This window comes from Bubalus kerabau, chromosome 10 (assembly GCF_029407905.1).
Source record: "Bubalus kerabau isolate K-KA32 ecotype Philippines breed swamp buffalo chromosome 10, PCC_UOA_SB_1v2, whole genome shotgun sequence".
In the NCBI taxonomy this organism is placed as follows: domain Eukaryota; kingdom Metazoa; phylum Chordata; class Mammalia; order Artiodactyla; family Bovidae; genus Bubalus; species Bubalus kerabau.
In genome coordinates, this window is record NC_073633.1 from 50,216,283 (window position 1) to 50,239,935 (window position 23,653).

The 23,653-nt window shown below is 50.3% G+C and overlaps 1 protein-coding gene across 5 annotated transcripts in view; it reads left to right on the forward strand.

The window, feature by feature from the left end:
* Positions 1-16,155: 16,155 nt before the first annotated feature.
* RBPMS2 (RNA binding protein, mRNA processing factor 2) overlaps positions 16,156-23,653 on the forward strand; it is a 38,199-nt gene continuing 30,701 nt past the window's right edge. The window contains exon 1 of one of the 5 annotated variants that reach the window (XM_055537654.1): positions 16,156-16,444. In XM_055537654.1, the coding sequence (XP_055393629.1) occupies positions 16,343-16,444 (102 nt within the window). In that variant the 5' untranslated portion in view covers positions 16,156-16,342. Of the gene's footprint in view, positions 16,445-16,787; positions 17,151-23,653 lie in introns of those variants that run through there. The other 4 variants (XM_055537655.1, XM_055537656.1, XM_055537657.1 and 1 more) reach the window with 4 other exon arrangements.

The window sequence follows — 23,653 nt, forward strand, 5'->3', positions numbered from 1 at the left end:
GTTCAAGCTGGTTTTAGAAAAGGCAGAGGAACCAGAGATCAAATTGCCAACATCCGCTGGATCATGGAAAAAGCAAGAGAGTTCCAGAAAAATATCTATTTCTGCTTTATTGACTATGTCGAAACCTTTGACTGTGTGGATCACAATAAACTGTGGAAAATTCTGCAAGAGATGGGAATACCAGACCACCTGATCTGCCTCTTGAGAAATCTGTATGCAGGTCAGGAAGCAACAGTTAGAACTGGACATGGAACAACAGACTGGTTGCAAATAGGAAAAGGAGTGTGTCAAGGCTGTATATTGTCACTCTGCTTATTTAACTTTTATGCAGAGTACATCATGAGAAACGCTGGACTGGAAGAAGCACAAGCTGGAATCAAGATTGCCGGGAGAAATATCAATAACCTCAGATATGCAGATGATACCACCCTTATGGCAGAAAGTGAAGATGAACTGAAAAGCCTCTTGATGAAAGTGAAAGTGGAGAGTGAAAAAGTTGGCTTAAAGCTCAACATTCAGAAAACGAAGATCATGGCATCCGGTCCCATCACTTCATGGGAAACAGATGGGGACACAGTGGAAACAGTGTCAGACTTTATTTTTTTGGGCTCCAAAATCACTGCAGATGGTGACTGCAGCCATGAAATTAAAAGACGCTTACTCCTTGGAAGGAAAGTTATGACCAACCTAGATAGCATATTCAAAAGCAGAGACATTACTTTGCCAACAAAGGTTCGTCTAGTCCAGGCTATGGTTTTTCCAGTGGTCATGTATGGATGTGAGAGTTGGACTGTGAAGAAGGCTGAGCACCGAAGAATTGATGCTTTTGAAGTGTGGTGTTGGAGAAGACTCTTGAGAGTCCCTTGGACTGCAAGGAGATCCAACCAGTCCATTCTGAAGGAGATCAGCCCTGGGATTTCTTTGGAAGGAATGATGCTAAAGCTGAAACTCCAGTACTTTGTCCACCTCATGGGAAGAGTTGACTCATTGGAAAAGACTCTGATGCTGGGAGGGATTGGGGGCAAGAGGAGAAAGACGACAGAGGATGAGATGTCTGGATGGCATCACTGACTCGATGGACATGAGTCTGGGTAAACTCCGGGAGCTGGTGATGGACAGGGAGGCCTGGCGTGCTGCGATTCATGGGGTTGCAGAGTCGGACACGACTGAGCGACTGAACTGAACTGAACTGAAAAAATGGAAACAACCCAAATGTTCAGCAAGAGGTGAATGGTAAACGGATTGTTATACAGCCATGAAATTGATTACTACTCAGCAACAAAAATGAATCTATTAAATTATACAACAATGTGGATGAATCTCAAAGTAATTATGCCGACTGAAAGAAGACAAAAGTGTATACATTGTATGACTCCATTTACATAAGATTCTGAAAATGCAAACTAATCTACAGTGACTGAAAGAAGTTCAGTGGTTCCCTAGGGTGTGGGTCTGGGAGGAGCTGAAAGACTTAAGAAGGGGTTGGGGAAGGAAACCTCTGTGGGTGATATATGTTCATTATCTTGAATGTGATAATGGTTTCACAAATGTATACCTGTGACAAAGCTTACCAAATTGCACACTTTACGAGCATGTGTGCTCAGTCCTGTCCAACTCTTTTTAACTCCAGGCCCCAATCCATGGGGCTGCAAAAAGTCTAACACAACTGAACAACTAACACTTTCACTTTTTCTCCCCTGCTTTACAAGGCGGATTCTTACCCACTGGACCACCAGGGAAGTCCCTTATCAAGTTTTCAAGAGTTAAGTTTAATTGCCAGGTTTGTAAGGCCTGAAGGTGAAGAGCAAGGAATCTGAGGTGAGAGACTCTTGGGTTCCAGCCCAGCCCTGGCTTCCCCACTTTCTTGCTCCATGATCTTAGGACAGTTTCTGAGCCTCTCTGAACTGCAGCTTCCCCATCTGGAAGATAGACAGTCGTTCCAACCTCATGAGCTAAAATGTTGTAAAGGGAGATGGTTCTGGTAGAGATGGACAGGCTCAGGCCCAACCACATTTACTCCATCTAGCCTTGAACTGAAGCTAATTTACTTCAAAACACTGATAAACAAACAGACACATAAATACATAATTACTTAACTTTGACAGATGGTTAAATCTTTTTGATGCCTGCTTAAGTTTATGTATTTGTCTGGAATGTTCTTCCAGGAAGTCCATGTGTGAGCCTCAGTGAGCCCCCAGACCCCCACACAGTGGGTGTGTATGTGCTGTGCTAAGCCACTTCGGTCGTGTCTGACTGTTGGTGACCCTATGGACTGTAGCCCACTAGCCTCCTACGTGCATGGGATTTCCCAGGCAAGAGTACTGGAGTGGGTTGCCGTTTCCTTCTTCAGATGATCTTCTCAACCCAGGGATCAACCCTGGTCTCCTACAATGCAGGCAGATTCTTTACTGACAGGGGAAGAGGGTAGAATGGAGCTAAACCGCCTGCTTTCTGAGTCTTTCACATGCTAATGCACTTTGTGAGGCTCCTAGAGACTGTCTGGGGTGGGAGGGAGCTATGGAGACTCCCACACTCACTTTTGAAATCACCTACTGACATCTCCCCTCTGAGAAGGTGGCCACTGCCTGCCATTCACTGTGGGCAGTCTTCCCTAATCTCGTCCCTGCTCCAGCCTCCCATTTCCAAATGCCTGAGAGACAAACATCCTACCACATCTGACTTTCTTCTGTGTCCTGCCACAGGTGTTCTCTGCCTAGGCCCCCTGTGTCATTGCCCCCACCATCTCCCTCCCACAAAGCTCAGGGAGGCCCAGTACTTGGTCCTTTCTCCACCCCTAAAGCCCTGCTATCATCACCTCCTGATGGCCCTTGGTCTAGCTCCACCAGGCAGGGCCTCAACCACTTGTGGACCCAATTCGCCTTTCTTTGCTCCTGAGGTCTTCTCTGGTCACCTGACACTCCAGGCCCTGCACATGCTGAGTTTTCCACACCCATGTCCTTCCCTCTGGGATTCCCTTTTGGCTCAGATGGTAAAGAATCTGCCAGTGAAGGCCAGTGTGACTGGAGCAAATGAGGTGGCAAAGGTGCCCAGGGCTAATCATTTAGGGCCCTGGAGACAGAGTGAAGTCATTCTGCAATGCCATAAGGTCAGCTTATGTGGTCAAGAGTGGTAAAGAATCTGCCTGCAATGCAGGAGACCCAGATTCGATCCTTGGATCAGGAAGACCCACTGGAGAAGAAAATGGCAACCCACTTCACTGTTCTTGCCTGGAGAATCCCATGGACAGAGAAGCCTAGCGCTCTGCCAGGAATGCCCACAACTACCCGTCGTCAGGGTCCAGCTGCAGTGCTGGGCATCCAGGGAGTCCGGGGCCTTCCCAGCTGACCCGGCTGAAGGCTGCAAGTGGCCTCTTGCTCCCACAAAGGGGAGCAAGAGTCGCTCTTTGTACTTGAGGCTGTTTCATCACTGGTGGGGTACAATGCATTTTATTATTTTTTTTTAAGTTTAGTTGATGTATAACATTACATAATTTCCAGGTGTACAACATAGTGGTTCACAACTTTCCAATGCGGTCTTTGGTATGCAGTAGATGCTTAGAAATGTCTACAGTTGGAAAGAATGATGCTAATCCAATGTGTTTGTTTTACACTGGAGGCACAGAGTTGTGCTCGACCCACCACTGCCACCAGGAGTTGGACTTAGGGGGTCTCCTCCAAGGTTCTGCACCAAGCTAGGCTTTTCTTGCCATTGACTTTGGGAAGGAACTCATCCAGGGGCCAAGTGGGCCATATTTGGGTGGGGGGGGTGGCGGTGGCAGGTAGACAACCATCTAGAGCTCACACTACAGATGACCGCAGAGAGACTGTGTGGCCTCTCATCAGCCAGCCCCTTGACCACTGTCCCAGACTGTGCTGTCCACCCCCAGAAGTCCCTGGTCCCCACTCCACCTCTCAGAGCCCTCCCCTAACTGGTCACTATCTGAGGCAGAAGAGGCCTTAGGAATTATCCATCCAGAGGCCTAAAAAGGTCTCAGAGGTCCTTTGCTAAGTCGCTTCAGTCGTGTCCGACTCTGTGCAACCCCATAGCCGGCAGCCCACCAGGCTCCCCCATCCCTAGGATTCTCCAGGCAAGAACACTGGAGTGGGTTGCCATTTCCTTCTCCAATGCATGAAAGTGAAAAGTGAAAGTGAAGTTGCTCAGTCATGTCCGACTCTTAGTGACCCCAGGGACTGCAGCCCACCAGGCTCCTCTGTCCATGGGATTTTCCAGGCAAGAGTACTGGAGTGGGTTGCCATTGCCGGTCCTTAATCACCCACTAACTGCGTGTACAACTCTGTGTCTGAGTGTGTGTAAATTTCTGGAGCAGACATCCAGAGATACCAGCTGAGACTTAAAGGGCATCCAAGACTCAAAATGAGATACAAAACAATGATTTGTTGAGCCTCTCATTATAAAAGTGTTAATATACTTAAGGCTCTTAAAACCATGTGCTCAGTTGCTCAATCATGCCCAACTCTTTGGGACTCCATGGACTGTAGCCCACCAGGCTCCTCTGTCTGTGGGGTTCTCCAGGCAAGAATAGTGAAGTGGGTTGCCATTTCCTTCTCCAGTGGATCTTCCTGACCCAGGAATCAAACCTGGGTCTGCTGCATTGCAGGCAGATTCTTTACCAACTCTTTACCATATAAGCTGACCGTATGGCATTGCAAAATGACTTCTCTCAGTCTTCAGGGTCCTAAGTGATTAGCCCTGGGCACGTTTACCACCTCATTTGCTCCAGACACTGGCCTTTTTCTTGTCTGTCAAATACACAAATCTTCTTTCTACCTTAGGACCTTTGCATGTGATGCTTTACCTGGCTCTTTCCTATCATTCAGGTCCCAACTCAGATATCACCACCCAATCGAGACTCCTGGACCCAGGGCTTCCCTGGTGGTCCAGTGGTTAGGAATCTGCCTTGCAATGCAAGGGACAAGGGTTCGATCCCTGGTCTAGGAAGATCCCACATGCAGAAGAACAACTAAGCCCCTGGCCCACACCTACTGAGAACCACAACTAGAGAGTCCACAGGCCACAACGAAGATCATGTGTGTAGCAACCAAGACCTGACGCAGCCAAGTAAATAAATATTGAAAAAAAAATCTTGGACCCAAGTCACTGTTTATCCTTACAGGGCTCTTACCACCATGTGAAATACTTTTCTCAGTTGCCTCCTGAGTAAAACTATGTAAGGTAGAATGTGAGGGTTGGATGAGAAGGCCCTAACCTTTTGGTTTGAACATTCCATGATTTGAAAGCATTTGCCAGGGGCCTGCCATTGGTAGGTTTGGTGGGGAATAGGTTATATTTGGGGCTTCCTTGGTGGCTCAGACGGTAAAGAATCTGCCTGCCATTCAGGAGACCTAGGTTTGATCCCTGGGTCAGGCAGATTCCCTGGAGAAGAAAATGGCAACCCACTCTAGTATTCTTCCCTGGAGAATCCCATGGACAGAGGAGCCTGGCAGGCTACAGTCCATGGGGTCACAAAGAGTCACACACAACTGAGAGACTAACACTTTTCACTTTCATAGGTTATATTTGACTATGAACCTCAATCCCAGCCTAGGCTCTGGGCACTGGTGGGGAAGTCTCTACTAAGGGATGAGAGAGGGAAGAGGTGGGGCAGGAGGAGGAGGGGAGACCCAGGATCAGGCAAGCAGGGGTGGCTCTGAGAGCTGCACCCCAGGGCCAGGGAGGAAGTGCCAGCAAAAGGGAGGCAGACAAAGAAGAAGGAGTAGCTCCACCAGGGGCATGGGTTTGGAGTTAAGGAGAGGGCTTCTTTCATTTTTTAACCAATAAGGTTCAGAGTTGTCAGAAATTTGTGTAACAAGTATGCAAGGAAAAATTAAAATGTACATAGTCTTTGACCTAGCAATTCCACCTGTAGGAATTTCTCCACAGATAAAGGCATGTGTGAAATGACCCATGTACAAGGCAGTTCACAGCCACCTTGTTTAAAACAGCGGAAGACTGGAAACAATCTAAATGTCCATCAGGATTTCCTTGGTGGTCCAGTGGTTAAGAATCCACCTGCCAACGCAGGGGGTACAGGTCTGATCCCTGGTTGGAAAACTAAGACCCCAAAAGCTGTGCTGCAACTAAGCCCATGTGGCACAACTACTGAACCTGCACTCTAGAGCCTGCAAGATGCAACTAACGAAGGCCATGTGCCCTAGAGCCTGTGCTCTGCAACGAGAGAAGCCACCACCTTGAGAAACCTGCGCACCACAACCAGAAAGTAGCCCCTGCTTGCCGCAACTAGAGAAAGCCTGCATGCAGCAATGAAGACCCAGCGCAGCCAAAATAAATTTAAATATTAATCAACGTCCACCAGAAGTGGACAGGCTTGACATATCAGGGTACGTCTACAACACGGAACAATACAGGGCCGTTAAATACAACACAGAAAGTCTGCTAAGTGCTGACGTTGAATAATCTCCAAGATCTCTGCCAAGTGAAAGAAACAAGGTACAGGACAATACATACAGGGTGCTACCATTTATATGAAAACCTGAACACACAAATGTTTATAAATGATCGGAACATCTCTGGAACTTGTACCAGTTGCTAAGGGATGGGGTTGGGGGTTAATGTTCAATATTCTTTTTATAAAATTGAGGTAAAATTCACATAACATGAGTCATTTTAAGCATTTAAAAGTATACAATTCAGTATATTCCCACTGTTGTTCAACCATCACCTGGATCTAATTCCACAACATTTTCATCACCCCAGAAAGAAACCCCTGTACCCAGTAGCAGTCACTTTCCATCTCTTTCCTGGTAACCACAAGCCTGCTTTCTGTCTCCAAGGATTTGCCTATTCTGGGTATTTCATAAAGATGGGAATCAAATAATACCTGAACGTTTATGTCTGGCTTTTTTCACTTCGTGTGTTTTTTGCGGTTTATCCATGTCCCTATTGTCTGTGGATTTTTATATTCCATTGTATGGATGTAGCACTTTTTCTTTATCCATTCATCTGTGGATGGACATTCAGGTTCCCATTTTTGGCTCATGCGAATAGTGCTGTTATGAACAGTCATATATAGGTTTTTGTGTGAATTCTTGTTTTCAGCTCTTTTTGGGTACATATCCAGGTGTGGAATTGCCGGGTCGTATGGTAGTTCCATGCTTAATTTTTTTTTTAATCCTTACATTTTATTTATTTAATTTTTATTTAATTTTGGTGGCACTGGTCTTTGTTGCTGCACACAAGTTTTCCTGAACCTGTGTCCCCTGCATTGTCAGGTGGATTCTTAACCACTGGACCACCAGGGAAGTCCCATGCTTAACTTTTTTAAGAACTGCAAATTGTTTTCATTGTTCTTTTGCACTGGAGGGAGGGATAAATTGGTAGATTGGGATTGACATACACATACTACTATACATAGTTGTTGTTTGGTCACTAAGCCATGTCTGATTCTTTTGCTACCGCACGGACTGTAGCCTGCCAGGCTCCTCTGTCCATGGGATTTCCCAGGCAAGAACACTGGAGTGGGTTGCCATTTCCTGCTCCAGGGGATCTTCCTGACTCAGGGATTGAACTCCTGTCTCCTGCATTGCAGGCAGATTCTTGACTGCTAAGCCACCGGGGGAGCCTATATATAGAATAGATAACTAATAAGAACATGCTGAATAGCACAGGGAATTCTATTCAATACTCTGTAATGACCTATCTGGAAATAGAATCTGAAAGTGGCAAGGGGACCTTCCTGGTGGTTCAGTGGTAAGGACTTGGTGCTTCCACAGCAAGGGACATGGGTTTGATCCCTATTTGGGAAACTAAGATCCTGCATGCCACTCAGCATGGTCAAAAAAAAAAAAAGAAAAAACTAGGAGAGTGGTATACGGTATGATTAGCTGACTCACTTTGCTGTACATCAGAAACTAACACAACATTGTAAATCAACTATACTCTAATAAAGAAGGAGTTATTTTGAGTATAAAAAATTATTTTGCACCTTGTGAATTTTAAACTAGGAATATCATGTGTAAATATCATCTCTTCCCAAGAAAAAGAAAAAAAAAATGAAGGTGGACATTCATGGAAAAGTAAAAAAGTATACAATAAATGTAAGGGCTTATGGTTAGATAAGAAATTAGTAAGTATCCATCTAGATAACTCCTGGAAGAACACTGCATTTTGGACTTGGCCCTCAATTCAGGTTCAACTCCTCTGTTCCATTCTAGTTCTAGGAGTTGAATTAGGGAGTCCTGGGTCCAAACCCCAGTCCTGTCAGTTACAGCTGTGCATTGTTGTACAGGTTAGTTAATCTCTCTGCATCTCAAAGGTAAAATAAGGAAAAGTCATCTCCTCAGCCAGCTATGAGAGGTGAATGAACTCAGGAGTGTATTATGCTCAGCCCTGTGCCTGGCACATGGTTGGCAGCCTAGGTTGGCAGCTTTATACTAGTAGGGTGTGTTCTCTGGAGTGTTTTTCACATAAATTTCTCTGGTTCCCCACATGCTCAAGGTACTCCTGGAGGCCTGGACTTGCTGAGGAGAGTCCTCGTTCCATAATATTTCACCATCCCTAATGCCACACAGTCCAGAAAAGGGGCTAGCCAGGGTGTGAGGGTACAGGAACCAGAATCAGATGCTGGGAAAGAGGCCTGCTGTCTGTAAGGACAGGGCAGGGAGCATGGCTTGCTCTATGGAGCTTTGGAGCCCAGGGCCAAATGCTAGGAGGAGCTGGGTGGAGACACAGTGTGGACTGATTTGGGTTTAAATGGAGGAACAACTTAAATTTTTTTTTTGGTCATACCATGTGGCATGTGGGATCTTAGTTCCCTCACCAGGGATCAAACCTGGATCCCTTGAACTGGTAGCATGGAGTCCTGACCACTTGACCACCAGGGAATTCCAACAACTTAAACTCTATTTATTTATGGCTGTGCTGGGTCTTTGTTGCTCCTTGGGCTTTATCTCTAGTTGCGGCAAGCAAGGGCTACATTCTAGCTGTGGGGCTCGGGCTTCTTGTTGCAGTGGCTTCTCTTGTTGTGGCGCACAGGTTCTAGAACGAGTGGGCTTCAGCAGTTGCAGCATGTGGGATCTTCCCAGACCAGGGATCGAACCTCTGTCTCCTGCACCGGCAGGCTGATTCTTCAGCGCTGAGCCACCAGAGAAGCCCCCAACAATTTAAACGTTTAACTGACAGGACATATGCCAAACACTGTGTTAAACACTGTAGTGTGATTCCACACAAGGTATCCCCATTTCACAGATGAGGAAATTGAGGCTCAGAGTCCTTAGTCATTTTACCCAAATTTACAAAAACAAGGTGAACCAAGTTTAAATCCAGGCCTGTCTCAGCCTAGAATATAGAAACTTAGCGTCTGTGCCAAGAGGTCATTGGCCAAGTATTGAACAAATGTTAATTATCACTAATCATTATCTGATACAAATACAGCTACAAGTAGAGCTGGGGTTGCAGCAGTGGAATGAGCAGCTTCTGGTAGGGGTGGAGTTGCCTCTCCCCCAAATTCAGGCAGAGGCTGGATTGGCTTCTGTGTCTGAGGCAGGGGGTTGGATTCTGGTACTGGGGTTCTAGCTGTTGGGGTCCAAGGAGATTCCCAAGGTACGCCTCCAGAGATGTGGATGTAGTTGTTTTCAGATGGGCCCTAGGAATCCGTCTTTTTCAAAAGGTGATTCTGGTCTGCAGCCAAGTGTGAGGTCCACTGGCTTGGATTGACCTCTAGGGCCCCTTCTAACACCGAGTCTGTGATCTACATGCCCTAATGCCCATCTCGGAGGAAGCGCTCTTGTGGGTTAGGCCTTGCCCTCACCCCAAGCTGCCTTCTTAAACCCCTAATGCCTTACAGAGTGACCGTACCTACACCCTGCCTTCTTTAGAGCAATAAGCTTTTCGAAGGCAAAGGAGACTGCCAAGATGGAGACCACAGGAGCCTGGCTGCCACCTTCAGCGGTGAGGGTACAGCCAGTCCATCTTCTCTCGTTGTCCTGCTCTACCCGACTCCATAGAGAGACCTGATCACCAAGACATTGCCATTTGCCCCACTGGACCCTGGTTAAGTGCAACCGTTCCTACTTTCAGCCCCTGGGTCTTTCTTGGAAACTCTGCCCAGTGGGGCCAGCTTACCGCGCATGCCTGGCAATTGTGCAGTCTCTCTGGTCTGAAGGGCCGTCTCATTTCCCAGGCTCTACGAGGCCAACAACTCAGGCAGGGAAACAGACCAGAGAGCAATTCTCGATGACCTTTGGCTCCCTGGGAAGGACTCAAAACCAGTAAAAGTTTAGCAAGTGCCATTTAATCGTTGCCATAAAATCATTTAATTTTATTTTAATGAACTTAAAATTCATTAAAATAAAAAAACAAAAAAAACCACATAGACTTTCTGGGGAATAAAAGATCATTTGAGGACTCAGTTCAAAAAGATCTTTGATTAGTTTTATTTTTTCTTAGAAAATTTTCAAGCCACCTGTGTGTAAAATTCAATAAAACATGTGAAATGAACTCAGGACTTTGTCTATGACCTCAAGTGAGTTGATTTCAGCTGCTGAACTTCTATTTCCCCATCTGCAAAGGCCACTGGCCCAGTGGTGGGGTAGGAAGTGGCAGTGGGGCAGGTGTTTTGAATGCTGAGAGGGAGGTATAAGTTGGGAGCCCCCAGAGTCCAGGCCAGAAACCTCTGGCCTGCCAAACACCCTTTTTTGGGTTTCTGATCATTGGTTTTAAATCTTCTGCTTCCATTTCAGCTTCCTAGTATCCCATTCCTTCTCCCACATTGCTGCTGCTGCTGCTGCTAAGTCGCTTCAGTCGTGTCCGACTCTGTGCGACCCCATAGACGGCAGCCCACCAGGCTCCCCCGTCCCTGGGATTCTCCAGGCAAGAACACTGGAGTGGGTTGCCATTTCCTTCACCAATGCATGAAAGTGAAAAGTGAAAGTGAAGTCGCTCAGTCGTGTCCGACTCTTAGTGACCCCATGGACTGCAGCCTACCAGGCTCCTCCATCCATGGGATTTTCCAGGCAAGAGTACTGGAGTGGGGTGCCATCGCCTTCTCCGTTCTCCCACATTGGGAGAAGGGAAATGCAGTCACTGACATGTGAATATAAAAATACTTCTTTCAGAGCTCTTCCCATGGAAACCCAAGCCTTTCATTCATTCAATACTATTTACTGAACTTGAGCCAGGCACAGAAGATTCAAAGATGCAAAAAGACACCATCTCTGACAGAGAGTCTTCCCCTAATTTTCAGCCATGTGGAGACAGAAGAAATAATATCTTTGGGGAAGGGGCATTGACGAGGAGACACTGCCTTTTGGGAAGACTGAAGTGAAGTTCATGGTTCTATTCCTTTGCTGATTTTATAATCAACCCTTCTGTGGCCCTAGATCTTCTTTTTAAAAATATTTATGTATTTATATTTATTTGGCTGTGCCAGGTCTTATTTGTGGCATGCAGGATCTTTAGTTGCGGCATGCAAACACTTGGTTGCCACATATGGGATCTAGTTCCCTGAGCAGGCATTGAACCCAGGCCCCCTGCTTTGGGAGCACGGAGTCTTAGCCACTGGACCACCAGGGAAGTCACTGCCCTAGAGCTTTGAGGACATCTAAGAATTCTGAGAGCCAGGATCTCAGTAAATACTTACAAAAACCTGGGTAACTTATGAGGACCTGAAGGGCATCTCTAGTTTTATTAAAAAACAAACCCTGAGAGAGATTAAACTACCTGCCTGTGGTCACACAGGTTGCCACAATCACCTGAACTCAAACCCAGATTTGAGTCTGGCACAGCTGTTTTGGAAATACTGTTCGCTTTGGATTTGAACCTGGGAATTTTGTAACTATGTGGCCTGGAGTAAGGAGGGCAAGAGGAGAGGAGACAGCTCAGGAACTTTGGGCTAAAATGACCCAGTCTCTAATCTTGACCTGTTACCACTCGGACCTTGACCTTCAAACTAGAAGTAGGGCCACAGGCAATAATCACAATCACTAGGAGCTTACCATGAAGTCTCACATAACACATCTCTGGAGTTGTGCACTAGTATCCCCATTTTAGAGATGCACTGATAAGCTCACAACAGGGGAGGCAATGGCACCTTACTCTAGTACTCTTGCCTGGAAAATCCCATGGGTGGAGGAGCCTGGTAGGCTACAGTCCATGGGGTCGCGAAGAGTCGGACACAACTGAGCGACTTCACTTTCACATTTCACTTTCATGCATTGGAGAAGGAAATGGCAACACACTCCAGTGTTCTTGCCTGGAGAATCCCAGGGACAGGGGAGCCTGGTGGGCTGCCGTCTATGGGGTCGCACAGAGTTGGACACGACTGAAGCGACTTAGCAGCAGCAGCAGCAGAAGCGACTTAGCAGCAGCAGCAGATAAGCTCACTACAGGGCTGCTTCATGCTTTCCCCACCACCCATGCCGTCCACCAGTAGCTAGGCAAGTTCCCCTACCTAATTCTCCTGAGCCTGTTTTCTAATTTATTACCAGGATAGCAAGAATTATTCAGGAGAAGGCATTTACCTGCTTGGGGCAGGAAGGAGTAGGTACTTTATAAATGCCAGCAGCCTGCCCCCCTTCCCTTCCTGAAACCTCTTGCGCTTAAGTGCAGCTTAACTCTCCTGTGCCAAGAAAATACACCTCAGATATACACTAGCCTTTGGGCCTCAATGTCACTCTACCTGCCTTCCTGTTGCTCAGACTTTCTTGACGGTGGGGGAACTGGGGTTAGAAAGCAGACCTGCCCTGAGGTAAGTTAGGCACACCCTTAGGATGCTGGGTCCCAGGGCAGCATTTCTTAGGAGTGAAACCATTTGACTCTTTTCCTTACCCTAAGAACAAAACATCAAAGGATAATGTATGTACAGGAAATCAAAGAGAAAGGGCCACAGGCACCAGATAACCCAGAAGCCCCAGGAATCGCTCACTGAACATCTGCAAATGCCCGCCACTGACCAAGCTCTTTACTGGAGGCTAGGGGGCTGCAGAGATAGAGGGCTAAGGCTGTATTCACCAGCAGGGTTTGTGGACACAGTTCAGAGTCAGATTTTCCCATCTGGCAGGTGAACTGCCAGACAAGGCATTCCTCGGCTCAAGAGAACATAGAGAAGGCGCTCTGAGAGCATTCTAGAAGGGGAGTAGGTGTCTGGGAAGGAGGTAGTTCCAGGCAAAGGGAATAGAATTGTGAGAAGCTCAGAGGTGACATGGAGCCTGGCACTGGGGGTGGTGGGAAGAACCTGTAGAGGCAGCTAGAGGTTGGGTTACTAGGTTACAGTCAGGGGAGACAGATGAAAGTTTCTACCTGCCACGTGATCTGCCATTTCTACACCCTAAACTCTCCTCTCTCCAGCCCTACTTGTATCAATGCCAGGTCAGCATGGATGGGTAGTCATGCTGTCCTGGGTGGGACGTTTGCATTTATATGATATCCAATTCCCTTTGGGGTCAGATATTCTCCCATTTCTGGGGTAGTGAAGGGGAGAGAGAGGGAAATTCCTTGGCAGTTCAGTGGTTAGGACTCTGCGCTTTCACTGCTGAGGGTGTGGGTTCCATCCCTCGTTGAGGAACTAAGATTCCAGAAGCAGCCCTGGTGCAGCATGGCAGTGGGGTGGGGGTGGGTGGGCAGCGTGGTGAGAGGGGCAGGGAGGACAGGGAGGAATAAGACAATGCATGCCTTCAAAGTACTTAGGGCTGGTCACATATAGGAAGCTTTCTGAGGCATTAAGCATCCTTATGTAAGATGTTTCTTATGAAGGCAAAAAAGAAAAAATAATGCAAATGCCTAACAACAAGAGATGTTGAATTACAGCACATCTAATGGGGGTTAAGCAATCATTAAAATTTATGACTCAAGAACTTAAAAAGAACTGTTCATGATAGATTTAAGAAAAAAAAAAGGAGTATTTAAATTGTTCGGCAATTTTGTTTTTTTAAATATGCACAGACAAAAAGACTAGGAGGAAATATTAATAATCTTGCTCTCTACATGGTAGATTATTCTCTAAACTATTTTATAATCTTCCAGCTATTCAACAATAAGCATGGATTGCTATATCATCAGAATAGCAATAAATATCAGCTTCATGTTAGGAAAAATACGGTGATGGGGGTCAACTGTGGATCCTGCAGTATTTGTCATCTCTTCGGATTTCAGCTTCTTTGTCTATAAAAGGTAGACCTGAAGGACAAGTTGAGAAATCTTTCCTCTTTGAAAAATTCAAACTAACTTCTAGAGGATGCCAGAGTTTTGAAAATGGGCCAGCCTCCCTCTCTTGGAACAAGGAGGGCTGACCCCACATCTTAAGGGGAGGGAGGACTTGGATCGACATAGAGGGAGGGCCGGGAGGGGACGGTAAAGGAGGAAGAACATTGCTGGGCCAAAGTTGGAGAGATACCTACTGGGAAGATCTACACTAGGGAAAGGAGCAGAGGCTGGGGAAAAGGGCCAAACTGGAGACAGGATGGTCTCCAGTTTGAAGGATGAAGGATGGTCCGAATACCTGGGGGTTCACGGGTTGGTTCTGTCTGGAGGTGCCAGAGGCTGGATGTACCTAGAAAACTCTGGGTAAAGTGAAGCTCCATCACTCTTGGCAATGCCCGATTCCTATAGGAAGCAGTTTCCCTCCTGCCTACGTGCTAAGTCCGTTTGGTTGTGTCCAACTCTTTGCAGCCCCATGGACAGTAGCCAGCCAGACTCCTCTGCCCATGAAATTTTCCAGGCAAGAATATTGGAGTGGGTTGTCATTTTCTCCTCCAGGGGATCTTTCCAACCCAGGGATCGAAGAAAGTCTGTATTGGCGGGTGGATTCTTTGCCACTAGCGTCACCCGGGAAGCCCCAGTCTCCCTCATACTAGGACCTGAACAATGTGTTGGCAGTGGAGGTGGTGGGAAACCAGGGTGGGTCCACCTCGCCTTGCCACAGCAGGGAGTGGTTGCTCAACAATTACCTACTAAATGAATATCATTGGGAAAGACATTGCTTATCTATAGACCTCAATTTATAGTACTCATCTGTGAAATGGCAGGTTAGGAAAGATTATAATTTGTTGGGGAGATTAAACACTGCATACTTCCATACTCCGTCCTCCCACAGGATACTGCCGGCTCTATTTAGAAGTAGGCACATAGAGGCTCTGAAGGGCTGAGTCACTTGTCCCAGGTCTGGGATCCTAACTGGTTCATGACTGCAAAAGTAGCTTTTCCCACTCCACCGACGCGGTGTGTCGCTTCCAGCCTTAAAATACTGGTGCCACTACGAGGTTTGGCAGGGAAAGTCTGAACAGGCACCAGGTGCAAGGTGACAGATCACTCCTGGAGACGCCTGATTCTGGGCGGGGTCCCGCAGGACTTCCCTCCTCTCCTGGCAGAGCGTTTTCCAGTCTCGACCGAGCCTCTGGCCGGGATGCCCCAGAGCTCGAGGTGGGGACAGGGGCGGTGGGGAGGAGCCCAGTCCTGAAGCAGCTCCGAGGGGCTCCAGCGCAGCCTGATGTGGGCTCGGGTTTTCACAAGCTGGCGTCAGGGGCCGGCAGTGGTCGGCGCAGGTTTCCAAAAGTCTGAAGGAAAACCCAACCGAGGGCCGCGCCCTTGAGACCCGCGGAGGGGGAAGTCACCGCAGCCGTGCCCAAGCCTCGGGCTCTGAAGAGGAGGAGGGGGGAAAGATGTGTGAGCGTGTGTTTGTGTGTGACGGGTGTGTATGTGTTGCTGCTAAGCTGCTGCTAAGTCACTTCAGTCGTGTCCGACTCTGTGCGACCCCACAGACGGCAGCCCAGGCTCCCCCATCCCTGGGATTCTCCAGGCAAGAACACTGGAGTGGGTTGCCATTTCCTGTGTGTGTTGAGTGGTATTTAAGCCGAGGGAGGCGAGAACCCTAAAGCTGGGGGCGGGGCGCACGAATGAAACCTTTTCGGTCCTTCGAGGTACCGATCCCCCGCCGCCTCCAGCGGCTAATAACCGTTTGGATCCCGGAGACTCGTCTCCCAGCCCAGAGTCCTAGTCTGTGACTGCCGGCGGGAGGGGAGTTTGAGATTTAAGTCCCACCCTCTGGGCTGGAAGCCTGAGGCCAGAGAGGGGAAGTGATTTCCTCAAGGTCACGCAGCAGACTGCGCCTAGCCCGGGCCGAAGCCCAGGTATCAGCCCCGCCTTGGCCATGAGCCCCAGAACCTGGCCCTCCACAAGTCCGACACTGGGAGGGAGGAAGGAGAGGGTGGACGGGGGCTGGCTGGCTGGCTGGGGGGGCTGGGGGAGAGGTGAAAGCGCGCCGGACACCCATAACCCCAGGTCAGAGTTCAAAGCGGAGACTCCTTCCTGAAGCGGACGACCCTGGAGTCCCGCCTCGGGCGCCCCCTCGCGTGGGGCCGCCGGAGTGAAGATGACGAGGGGACGAGGGAGCGCGGGGAGCTTGGCACCCAGTCCCACCTCCGGCGGGCTGGGACGGCGCGGTGCGCGCGGTCCCTTTAAGAAAGTTCGCTGGGTGAGTTCATCCAAGTTTAAAAACTCGTGGTGGAAACGGGAAAGGGGAAAGGGAGAGGGAGAGAAAGGACGAAGGAGAGAGGGGGAAAAGCCCCGCCGGAGACTGGCGCGCCGCAGCCCGGGCCGGGGCGAGCCCGCAGCGCGCGGCGGGGATTGGCTGCGCGTTCCCTCGGAGACCGCGGCGAGGGCGGGGGAGGGGGCTGGCCGGGCCCCAGCTGAGGCCGGTTCCGGCCCCCGGCCCCCGCCCCCCGCCGCCTCCCGGCGCCCGCCCCCTCCCCCGGCGCCCGCCCCCCGCCCAGCCGCCGCCGCCGCCGCCGCCGCGGGCGCACTCGCCGGTCGCATTGAAAAGGCGGAGGCGGCGGCCGCTCCGGCTCCGCTCCGGTTCCCGGTGTCTCCCCACGCCGCACCCCCTCCCCGCCTCCCGCACCCGCCAAACTTGATGTGACCCCCCAACCCGACGCGGCGGCTGCCCCTCTCACCGCCACCCCGCCCCGCACCCCCGGAGCGCACTGCTCACCGCGCCCCTCCCCACCTCCTCGCCGGGGCCGGGCGCCGCGCTAGCCCTCAGCGCTCCCTTCCCCTCGCCACCCCCGCCCCACCCCACCCCCCGCACCATGAGCAACCTGAAGCCGGACGGCGAGCACAGCACCGGCGCGGGCACCGGCACCGGCGCGGGCACGGGCTCTGGCGGTACCCTGGAGGAGGAGGTGGGTCTGCGCCCCCGGGACCGGTCCGGTGAAGTGCACGCGGAGGGGGGCGGGGGACGGGGCGCGCGCGGCCCCCCGCGCGGTCTGGCAGTGGCTCCCGGCGCCTTCCCGCCGCTGCCCTTCGGCCGGGGAGGAGCAGCCCGTGTCCGGCGGGCGGGGGCGTGCGGCCTGGACTACCCCGCCGGGCGGGCATTGTCTCCCCGCCCTCCCGGGCTAGAGGCGGGTAGCGCGCCGGCCGCCGTCCGAGCGTCCAGCGGTGGGCGAGCTGCGCCGCGCCCGCCCCGCGCCAGCTGCCCGCGCGTCCCTCGTTCTCCGCGCTCCGCCCGGCTCGCTGTCCTCTTCCGAGGCGCTCCTCCCGCATGGCCGGGACTCCCGCCTCTGCTGAGAGAAACTGAGCGGGATTAGCACGGCGGGCGGGCAGCACCCTCACTCCCTTGCACTTTCCACCCTGACCCCTCCTCGTGACCTTGGAGGCCTGGGCCGGCTGCGCGGCACCTTGGTTCACTAGAGTTGTACTCATGGCGGGATAGACGGGCTTTCTTCACGGCCCCAGAGCCTAAGCTTTGGCAAAGATGTCAACTGACTGATTTGAGAAGGAGATGCCTAAAGACTCTAAGTCTCTGGTTCTCCTCTGTCGGATTTTGCCCTGGCAACCAAGCCAGGACACCAAAGCTGGCCCCGGTGGGATTCTACAAGGAATGTTCACCGGCCATGTGCTAGGAGGAGGGTGTCTGAAGGCTTCGTGGAATCACCAGCAGCTGGGTGGTTAATTGGATGTGGCAAAACCGGGAAGCTGTGTGTATTCGGGGTGGAGGGGTGGGTGTGTGGATATAGCCTTAAGGCTATTATTGAATGGAGACCAGAAGCTTGGCCGGCGGAGACAAAACTGTTGTGGAAAGGAGGCTGGCTTCCCTGCTCTTTCTCTCTCTGGAGGGGCCTCTGCTGTGTCACTCTAGGGCCAGGAGACCCTTCCTGCCATGTCCGGCATGCTCTTGCCCAGGAAACCAAGGGCCAGTTATCCACGCTGAGCTCCCTTCCCTTTGGTCTGGGGGAGAAACCGCAGAGCCTCTGGTGGGGGTTGGCGATGCCGCCTGCCTCCCATCCAGTGGTGCCGGCCTCCGTGCTACAGGTTTGGTGCAGAATGGCGGCACTGGCTGGGCTGGGCTCCTTACTGTGGGAGGGGTGGAGGGAGGGTCACACTCTTAGCAATTCAGAGGCCTGGTGCCAGCCCCAGTCCACCAATAGCATGACATCTTGAGAATCTAGGTCTAGATCCCGCTTTCTGTGGGGAAGGAAAGGCGAAATATATAACCCCTCACTACACCAGAGGGTCTGATATCTGTACCCGAGTGTGGTGTGGGCTGGGGTTCTTTTGGCTCCTGAAGGCCTTGTCTGTCTTGGACTTTGATGATGACAGGCTCTTGGCTTTGAGGATCCCATCCTGACCTTACCTGGTTGTTTAGAGTCTCCCCTAAGAGTTGGGAGAGGGTGACAGGGTTACTCTGTGCTTGTGGGGTCTCTACTGAAATTGTCCATCTTCTGTGAAGCTGGACATGGACCCAGAACCACTTCTGCTGGAGGGTTGACTTCAGCAAGGATTTTACCCTGCCTGAGACCCTCAGACTCACTCCTTTGAAATGGGAAGGGTGAACCATGTGGGCAGTCTAAAATCTTGGAGAAATCATTTGAGGTACTTATTGGTCACTTTTTTTCTAAGTAGCTTTTCTGAGAGAGAGGGCAGAACTGTCAAGAAGTGGAATTTCTCTCTTTGTCGGCAGAGGTGGGCTACAGCCCTGTAGTGCTTCAGGGAATCAGTGCAGTGGTGCTGGGGAGGGGAGGGAGCATGGGCTCTTGTTACTACAGAGATCTAAAACCAAGGGCTGCAGTGGTCTCTTGGAGCCCCACATCTGCTCTGGTCACGTAAGCACGAGAGTCGGCCTCTTTTCTCCGGCCAAAAACTGTTCACCCAGGGTTCCATCTTAGATTGGTGGTTTGAGCAGAACTGGACATATTCTCTTCAGCTTACATGCCCCCTAGGTAGGCAGTTCTGCAACCCCCAAGAGCCACCATTGGAGAAATCCACCTTAGCAGAGGTGGTTCCTCTCACGGCTGACCTAGGCTGGCTCTTCCCAGTTGGCTATTGGATATTAGCTAAGGTAAACCTAGGAAAGCAAGGAAGATGTGGCTGAGCAGGTGGTTGTTAGACCTGGAAGAATGATAGAGGCAGTCCAATAAGAGGGAATAGTGCATATAAAAGTAGGGGTAGACTGTGGAACCACGTGACTTATTTGGGTGACTATGGGGAATTTGTTACGTTGAAGTGATGCTGGGGGCCACATTATGAACAACCTGATATCATGCAGGCCTGGGAGGAAATCGACATTTTTCTGTCACTTGGGAAGGAGATGGGTTAGAAAATCCAAGTGTCCCTTTCAATCTAGAGGCTATACTCTCTCCCGGGTGTGTCTTGGCTGGTGCCTGAGCTCCAGGAGGTGAGGATGTAACTCCACACAAGAACACAGCTCAGGTTGGGCTTGCCTCTGATGCTGCCCAGACCCAGACCCAAGCATTGTCTTGGCTTAGTGATTCTTGAGGGATGGCTGGATAGTTACAGTGTTTCTGGGGAAAGATATATTTGGTTTGAAAGTATATTCTATTTTGAAAACGGAGACTTCACTTTGATAATACAAGGTAGTATTAAGTTACAGTAATTACTTACTGAGAACCCCCTATGAGGAGGGGGGGTATTTGGAATCTTGGGGTAGGGTGATGTTCAAGTTTCTAAAAGTTAAAGTTTTAAGCCAGCTTAACAGTAAGTTATAGAAAGGCAGGGTTAATGGTGGCTAAGGGAGCTGCAGCTTGACCTAAGGGTCTTGGCCCCTCTGTGTTCTCCATCCCCGTTGGGTCAAAATTGCTTCCTGCAGGTCTGGTACCCCAGGGTCCATCGTGTGTCCTCTAGGGGTCTCTGAAGAACCAGCTTGGTCCTTAGCCTCTGGCAGGATGGGTCAAGGTTAGCTCTCAAATAAGCAAAGGAATTTTAGGGTCCAGTGTGTGATTTGGACACTGCCCCCTTTCTTTTCTCTGCCATCAAAAATATTTGCCAGGATCTGGGACATCTTGGTGCTCTGTCTGAAGACTTTCTAGGGGATAAGGGGAGGGAAGCATCTATGCTTCTGGGCTTTTACCTGGAAACAGGACTCAAGCAGGTCAATCCAGACAGGTTCTGGTGGATCAAACTCCCCTCTGCCCTGGGGATTGCTGGGATGTGTCTCCTCTGTTCAGATAACCTAATGGAGAGACTGAACTATTTGCAGTACTGAACCCATATCTAGTTTTTATAACAGGTGTTGTTTTGAGCATTTGACCATTTTAACTCATTTCACTCTCATAACAGCACTGTGACGTACTTATTTTATTACCATGTTATAAATGAGGAAGCCAAGACACAGGTTAAATAGCTTTCATGTAGCTTGTAAATGGTTAAGTTGGGATTTGAACCCAGAGTTTGATCTTAACACACTCTGCTGGCTCTTCTGTTTTATGTTGGGGGTTTGGATGAGGCTTGAGGTTGGAGAGGGGAGAGGATCTCCATCTCAGGCTCTTTAGGGCTGAGCTTTAGGTGATGACAGGGTCCCAAATAGAAGCCCAGGGCTGGCTCCAGACTAGGTCTCTTTGAGTTGGTCGCATCCTGACAGTGGGTGGTGGGAGCTGTCAGCCCCTGCGGGAGGAGCAGTTTATCACAGATGATGTTTAGAATTGTTATTGTGTGGTGATAAAAACCAGATCAGGTGAATTCTCTACAGACAGTACATCCCCCTTGTAGCCTGTGCTGGGGCTGACCGCCTTCACCTCCCAACCCCTTGATTCCCTGTTGCTTTGGGCATCTTAACTTAAAAAAAAAAAAGGTACTTCAGGTAACTCTAAAGTGACTGCCTTTCATTTGGGAGGCCTTTCTCTTGGGTCGCCGTAAGTGGCCGGCCGCAATAAGAACTAGCTTCTAAGTGTCATTCGATGTTTGGACATTCCGATTTCTCATCTCCATTTCTGGGGTGGAGCAGGGCAGAGGAGGCTGGCCAGCATTGTAAGTGGAGACAGGACAGGAACCGCGGGATGTACTGTTCTGCTCTCTTGCTCTCCACCCGTTTGTTGTCGTTCAGTCACTAAGCTGTGTCCAACTTGCGACCCCATGGACTGCAGCACGCCAGGCTCCCCTGTCCTTTACTATCTCCCGGAGTTTGCTGAAACTCATGTCCATTGAGTTGGTGATGCCATCCAGCCGTCTCATCCTCTGTCGTCTCCTTCTCCTCCTGCCCTCAATCTTTCCTGACATCAGGGTGTTTTTCCCGTGAGTTGGCTCTTTGCATCAGGTGGTCAAAGTATTGGCACTTCAGCTTCAGCATCAGTCCTTCCAATGAATATTCAGGGTTAATCTCCTTTAGGATTGACTGGTTTGATCTCCTTGCTGTCCAAGGGAGTCTCAGGAGTCTTCTCCAGTGCCACAGTTTGAAAATATCAATTCGTCAGCACTCAGCTTGCTTTATTTCCACCCATTTATCACACTGGTTCTCCGGAGAGTCCTAGAGGTAGAGGAGAGGGGTCCTCCCACCTGCCCTGAGGGCTGAGCTCCTGGCCCAAGGCCACCCATCTCCGAGAGCTCAACTAGAGTGGTGGGTTCTGGCTGCACCTGGTGGCCCCCAGCCTCTGCTCAGCCATTGATTTGGGGCAGCAGCAACATTTGGTAAGTTGTCAGTTTCTCTGCCATCCCCTAACCGTGGCTACCTCAGAGGGGACCTCACACCCCAGGCACAGTGTGAGGACCTGGGGCAGAGTCCATCTGCTATACTTGAGAAACCATGCTGCTGTGAGGTGGGAACTGCAGACAGCCCACAGAGCTTCCTATGCCGAACCCTGTCTACTGCCTGCCCAGGGACCAGCATGACCTCCCCGGTTTCAGCTTCTTTCCCTATTCCATTCTTGGATGGAAAGAATAAGGTTACCTGTGAGGTGTATCAAGGCTAGACAGGTGGCAGGATCGTTGAGTCCTCCATTCCTGAAGAGTCTGCTGGTGGATCCATCCATGTTGGGTGCCTCCAGAGTATAGCAGGGGCTGGGTGTAGTCCTGGGAGGGTCTGCCTTGGCCCATCTGTCATTTACAGCCATTTAGAGCCGACTGAGGACAGGCCGTTGACTGTGAAGTCATCACAGCTGCCTGTATAGTTCTGACCAAGCCTGGCACCCTCAAGGAGAAAGGGCAGGGCCTGACCTGAACCATGCCATGCCATGAGTGTCCTGGAGTCTCTTCCTCCTCTCTATGGTTAGCCACCCTCCCTCTTCCCAAGTGAGTGATTTGTTTGTTTGTTTTGAGTTTGGGGTTTTAATTGGGAAAGATCTGGAGAAGTTTTTGGAATAGGACCTGAAACCAGTTTGGGGAACTTTTGTTGCTATCACAGCTGTGAAGAACTTCCACCCAGACTGATGCCTGTTCTCATGTGTAGCTGTAGCTATATATGGGCACGACTTAGGATGGAGGGGTCCTACTGTGTTGGAGACAGGGCAGCATTCTATTCCAAACTAGAATACAGGTTCTAGAAGCGTTTCTATCCCTGAACAGAGACCCTCACCCAACAGGAGCATCCCTTTAGGAAACTCATCAGACTTCATCTGCCTCAGTCAGGTGGTGTACAGATGTGAAGGGCTCAGCGCTCTGGGTTCATGGTGCCATGTTCAGTGGATTAATGTTACATGGTTTAAGGGTTGGAGGTACTGATTTTGGACCTAAGGGAAGGGCATGGGATTCCCCTAGGACAACTCCTTGAATCTGTGGGGTGGTGTGTAGCGGTGGTGATACCTGAAACCTTTGCCAGCTACAGGGTCAGGCAGTAGACGGGTATTGGCTGACCACACAGCAGGAGGAGGGACAGGGTGGGTGGATGGCACAGAGGGGAAGGGAGCCATGCCTGGAAGCTTGGTGCTGGAGGCCCTGTGAGCCTGTCTTTCTGAGTTGCCTCTGAAAGCATGGTCCTCTGGCTTGTCTGGAACCAGATGGAAAGCAGGCCCAGCCCCTCCCTCCAGCCAGCCTGGGAGCACGGAGTCTGCATAGCGCAGTTCATGCTACTTGGTTGGGTTCCCTAATGAGGTGTAGAATAGGGCTCACAGCAGCTGTGACCAGGTGTGTTCCCACGACGCGGGGCCTTCCATTCTTGGGGCTAGAAATAGCTTGGACTATAAGGTCCAAAGCTTTATTTTGGCTGTCTTAGTTCCTCCCTCCTTAACTTCCCAGGCAACTTGGACTTGACCCCCAGCTCGGCCAATGGCTGGCCAGGCACCTAATTCCTGAGCTGGTTTCCTCATCTGTAAAATGGGCCTGTATCACTCTGCCTGTTACATCAGAGGCCTTTCAGGCTCACACTCCCATGGTAGGTGTGAAAGAAGTGGAAATTACAAAGTGCTGCCCAAAGTAGGGCCTTAGAGTCAGGCCCTGATTCGTGTGATTTGGGGCCGGA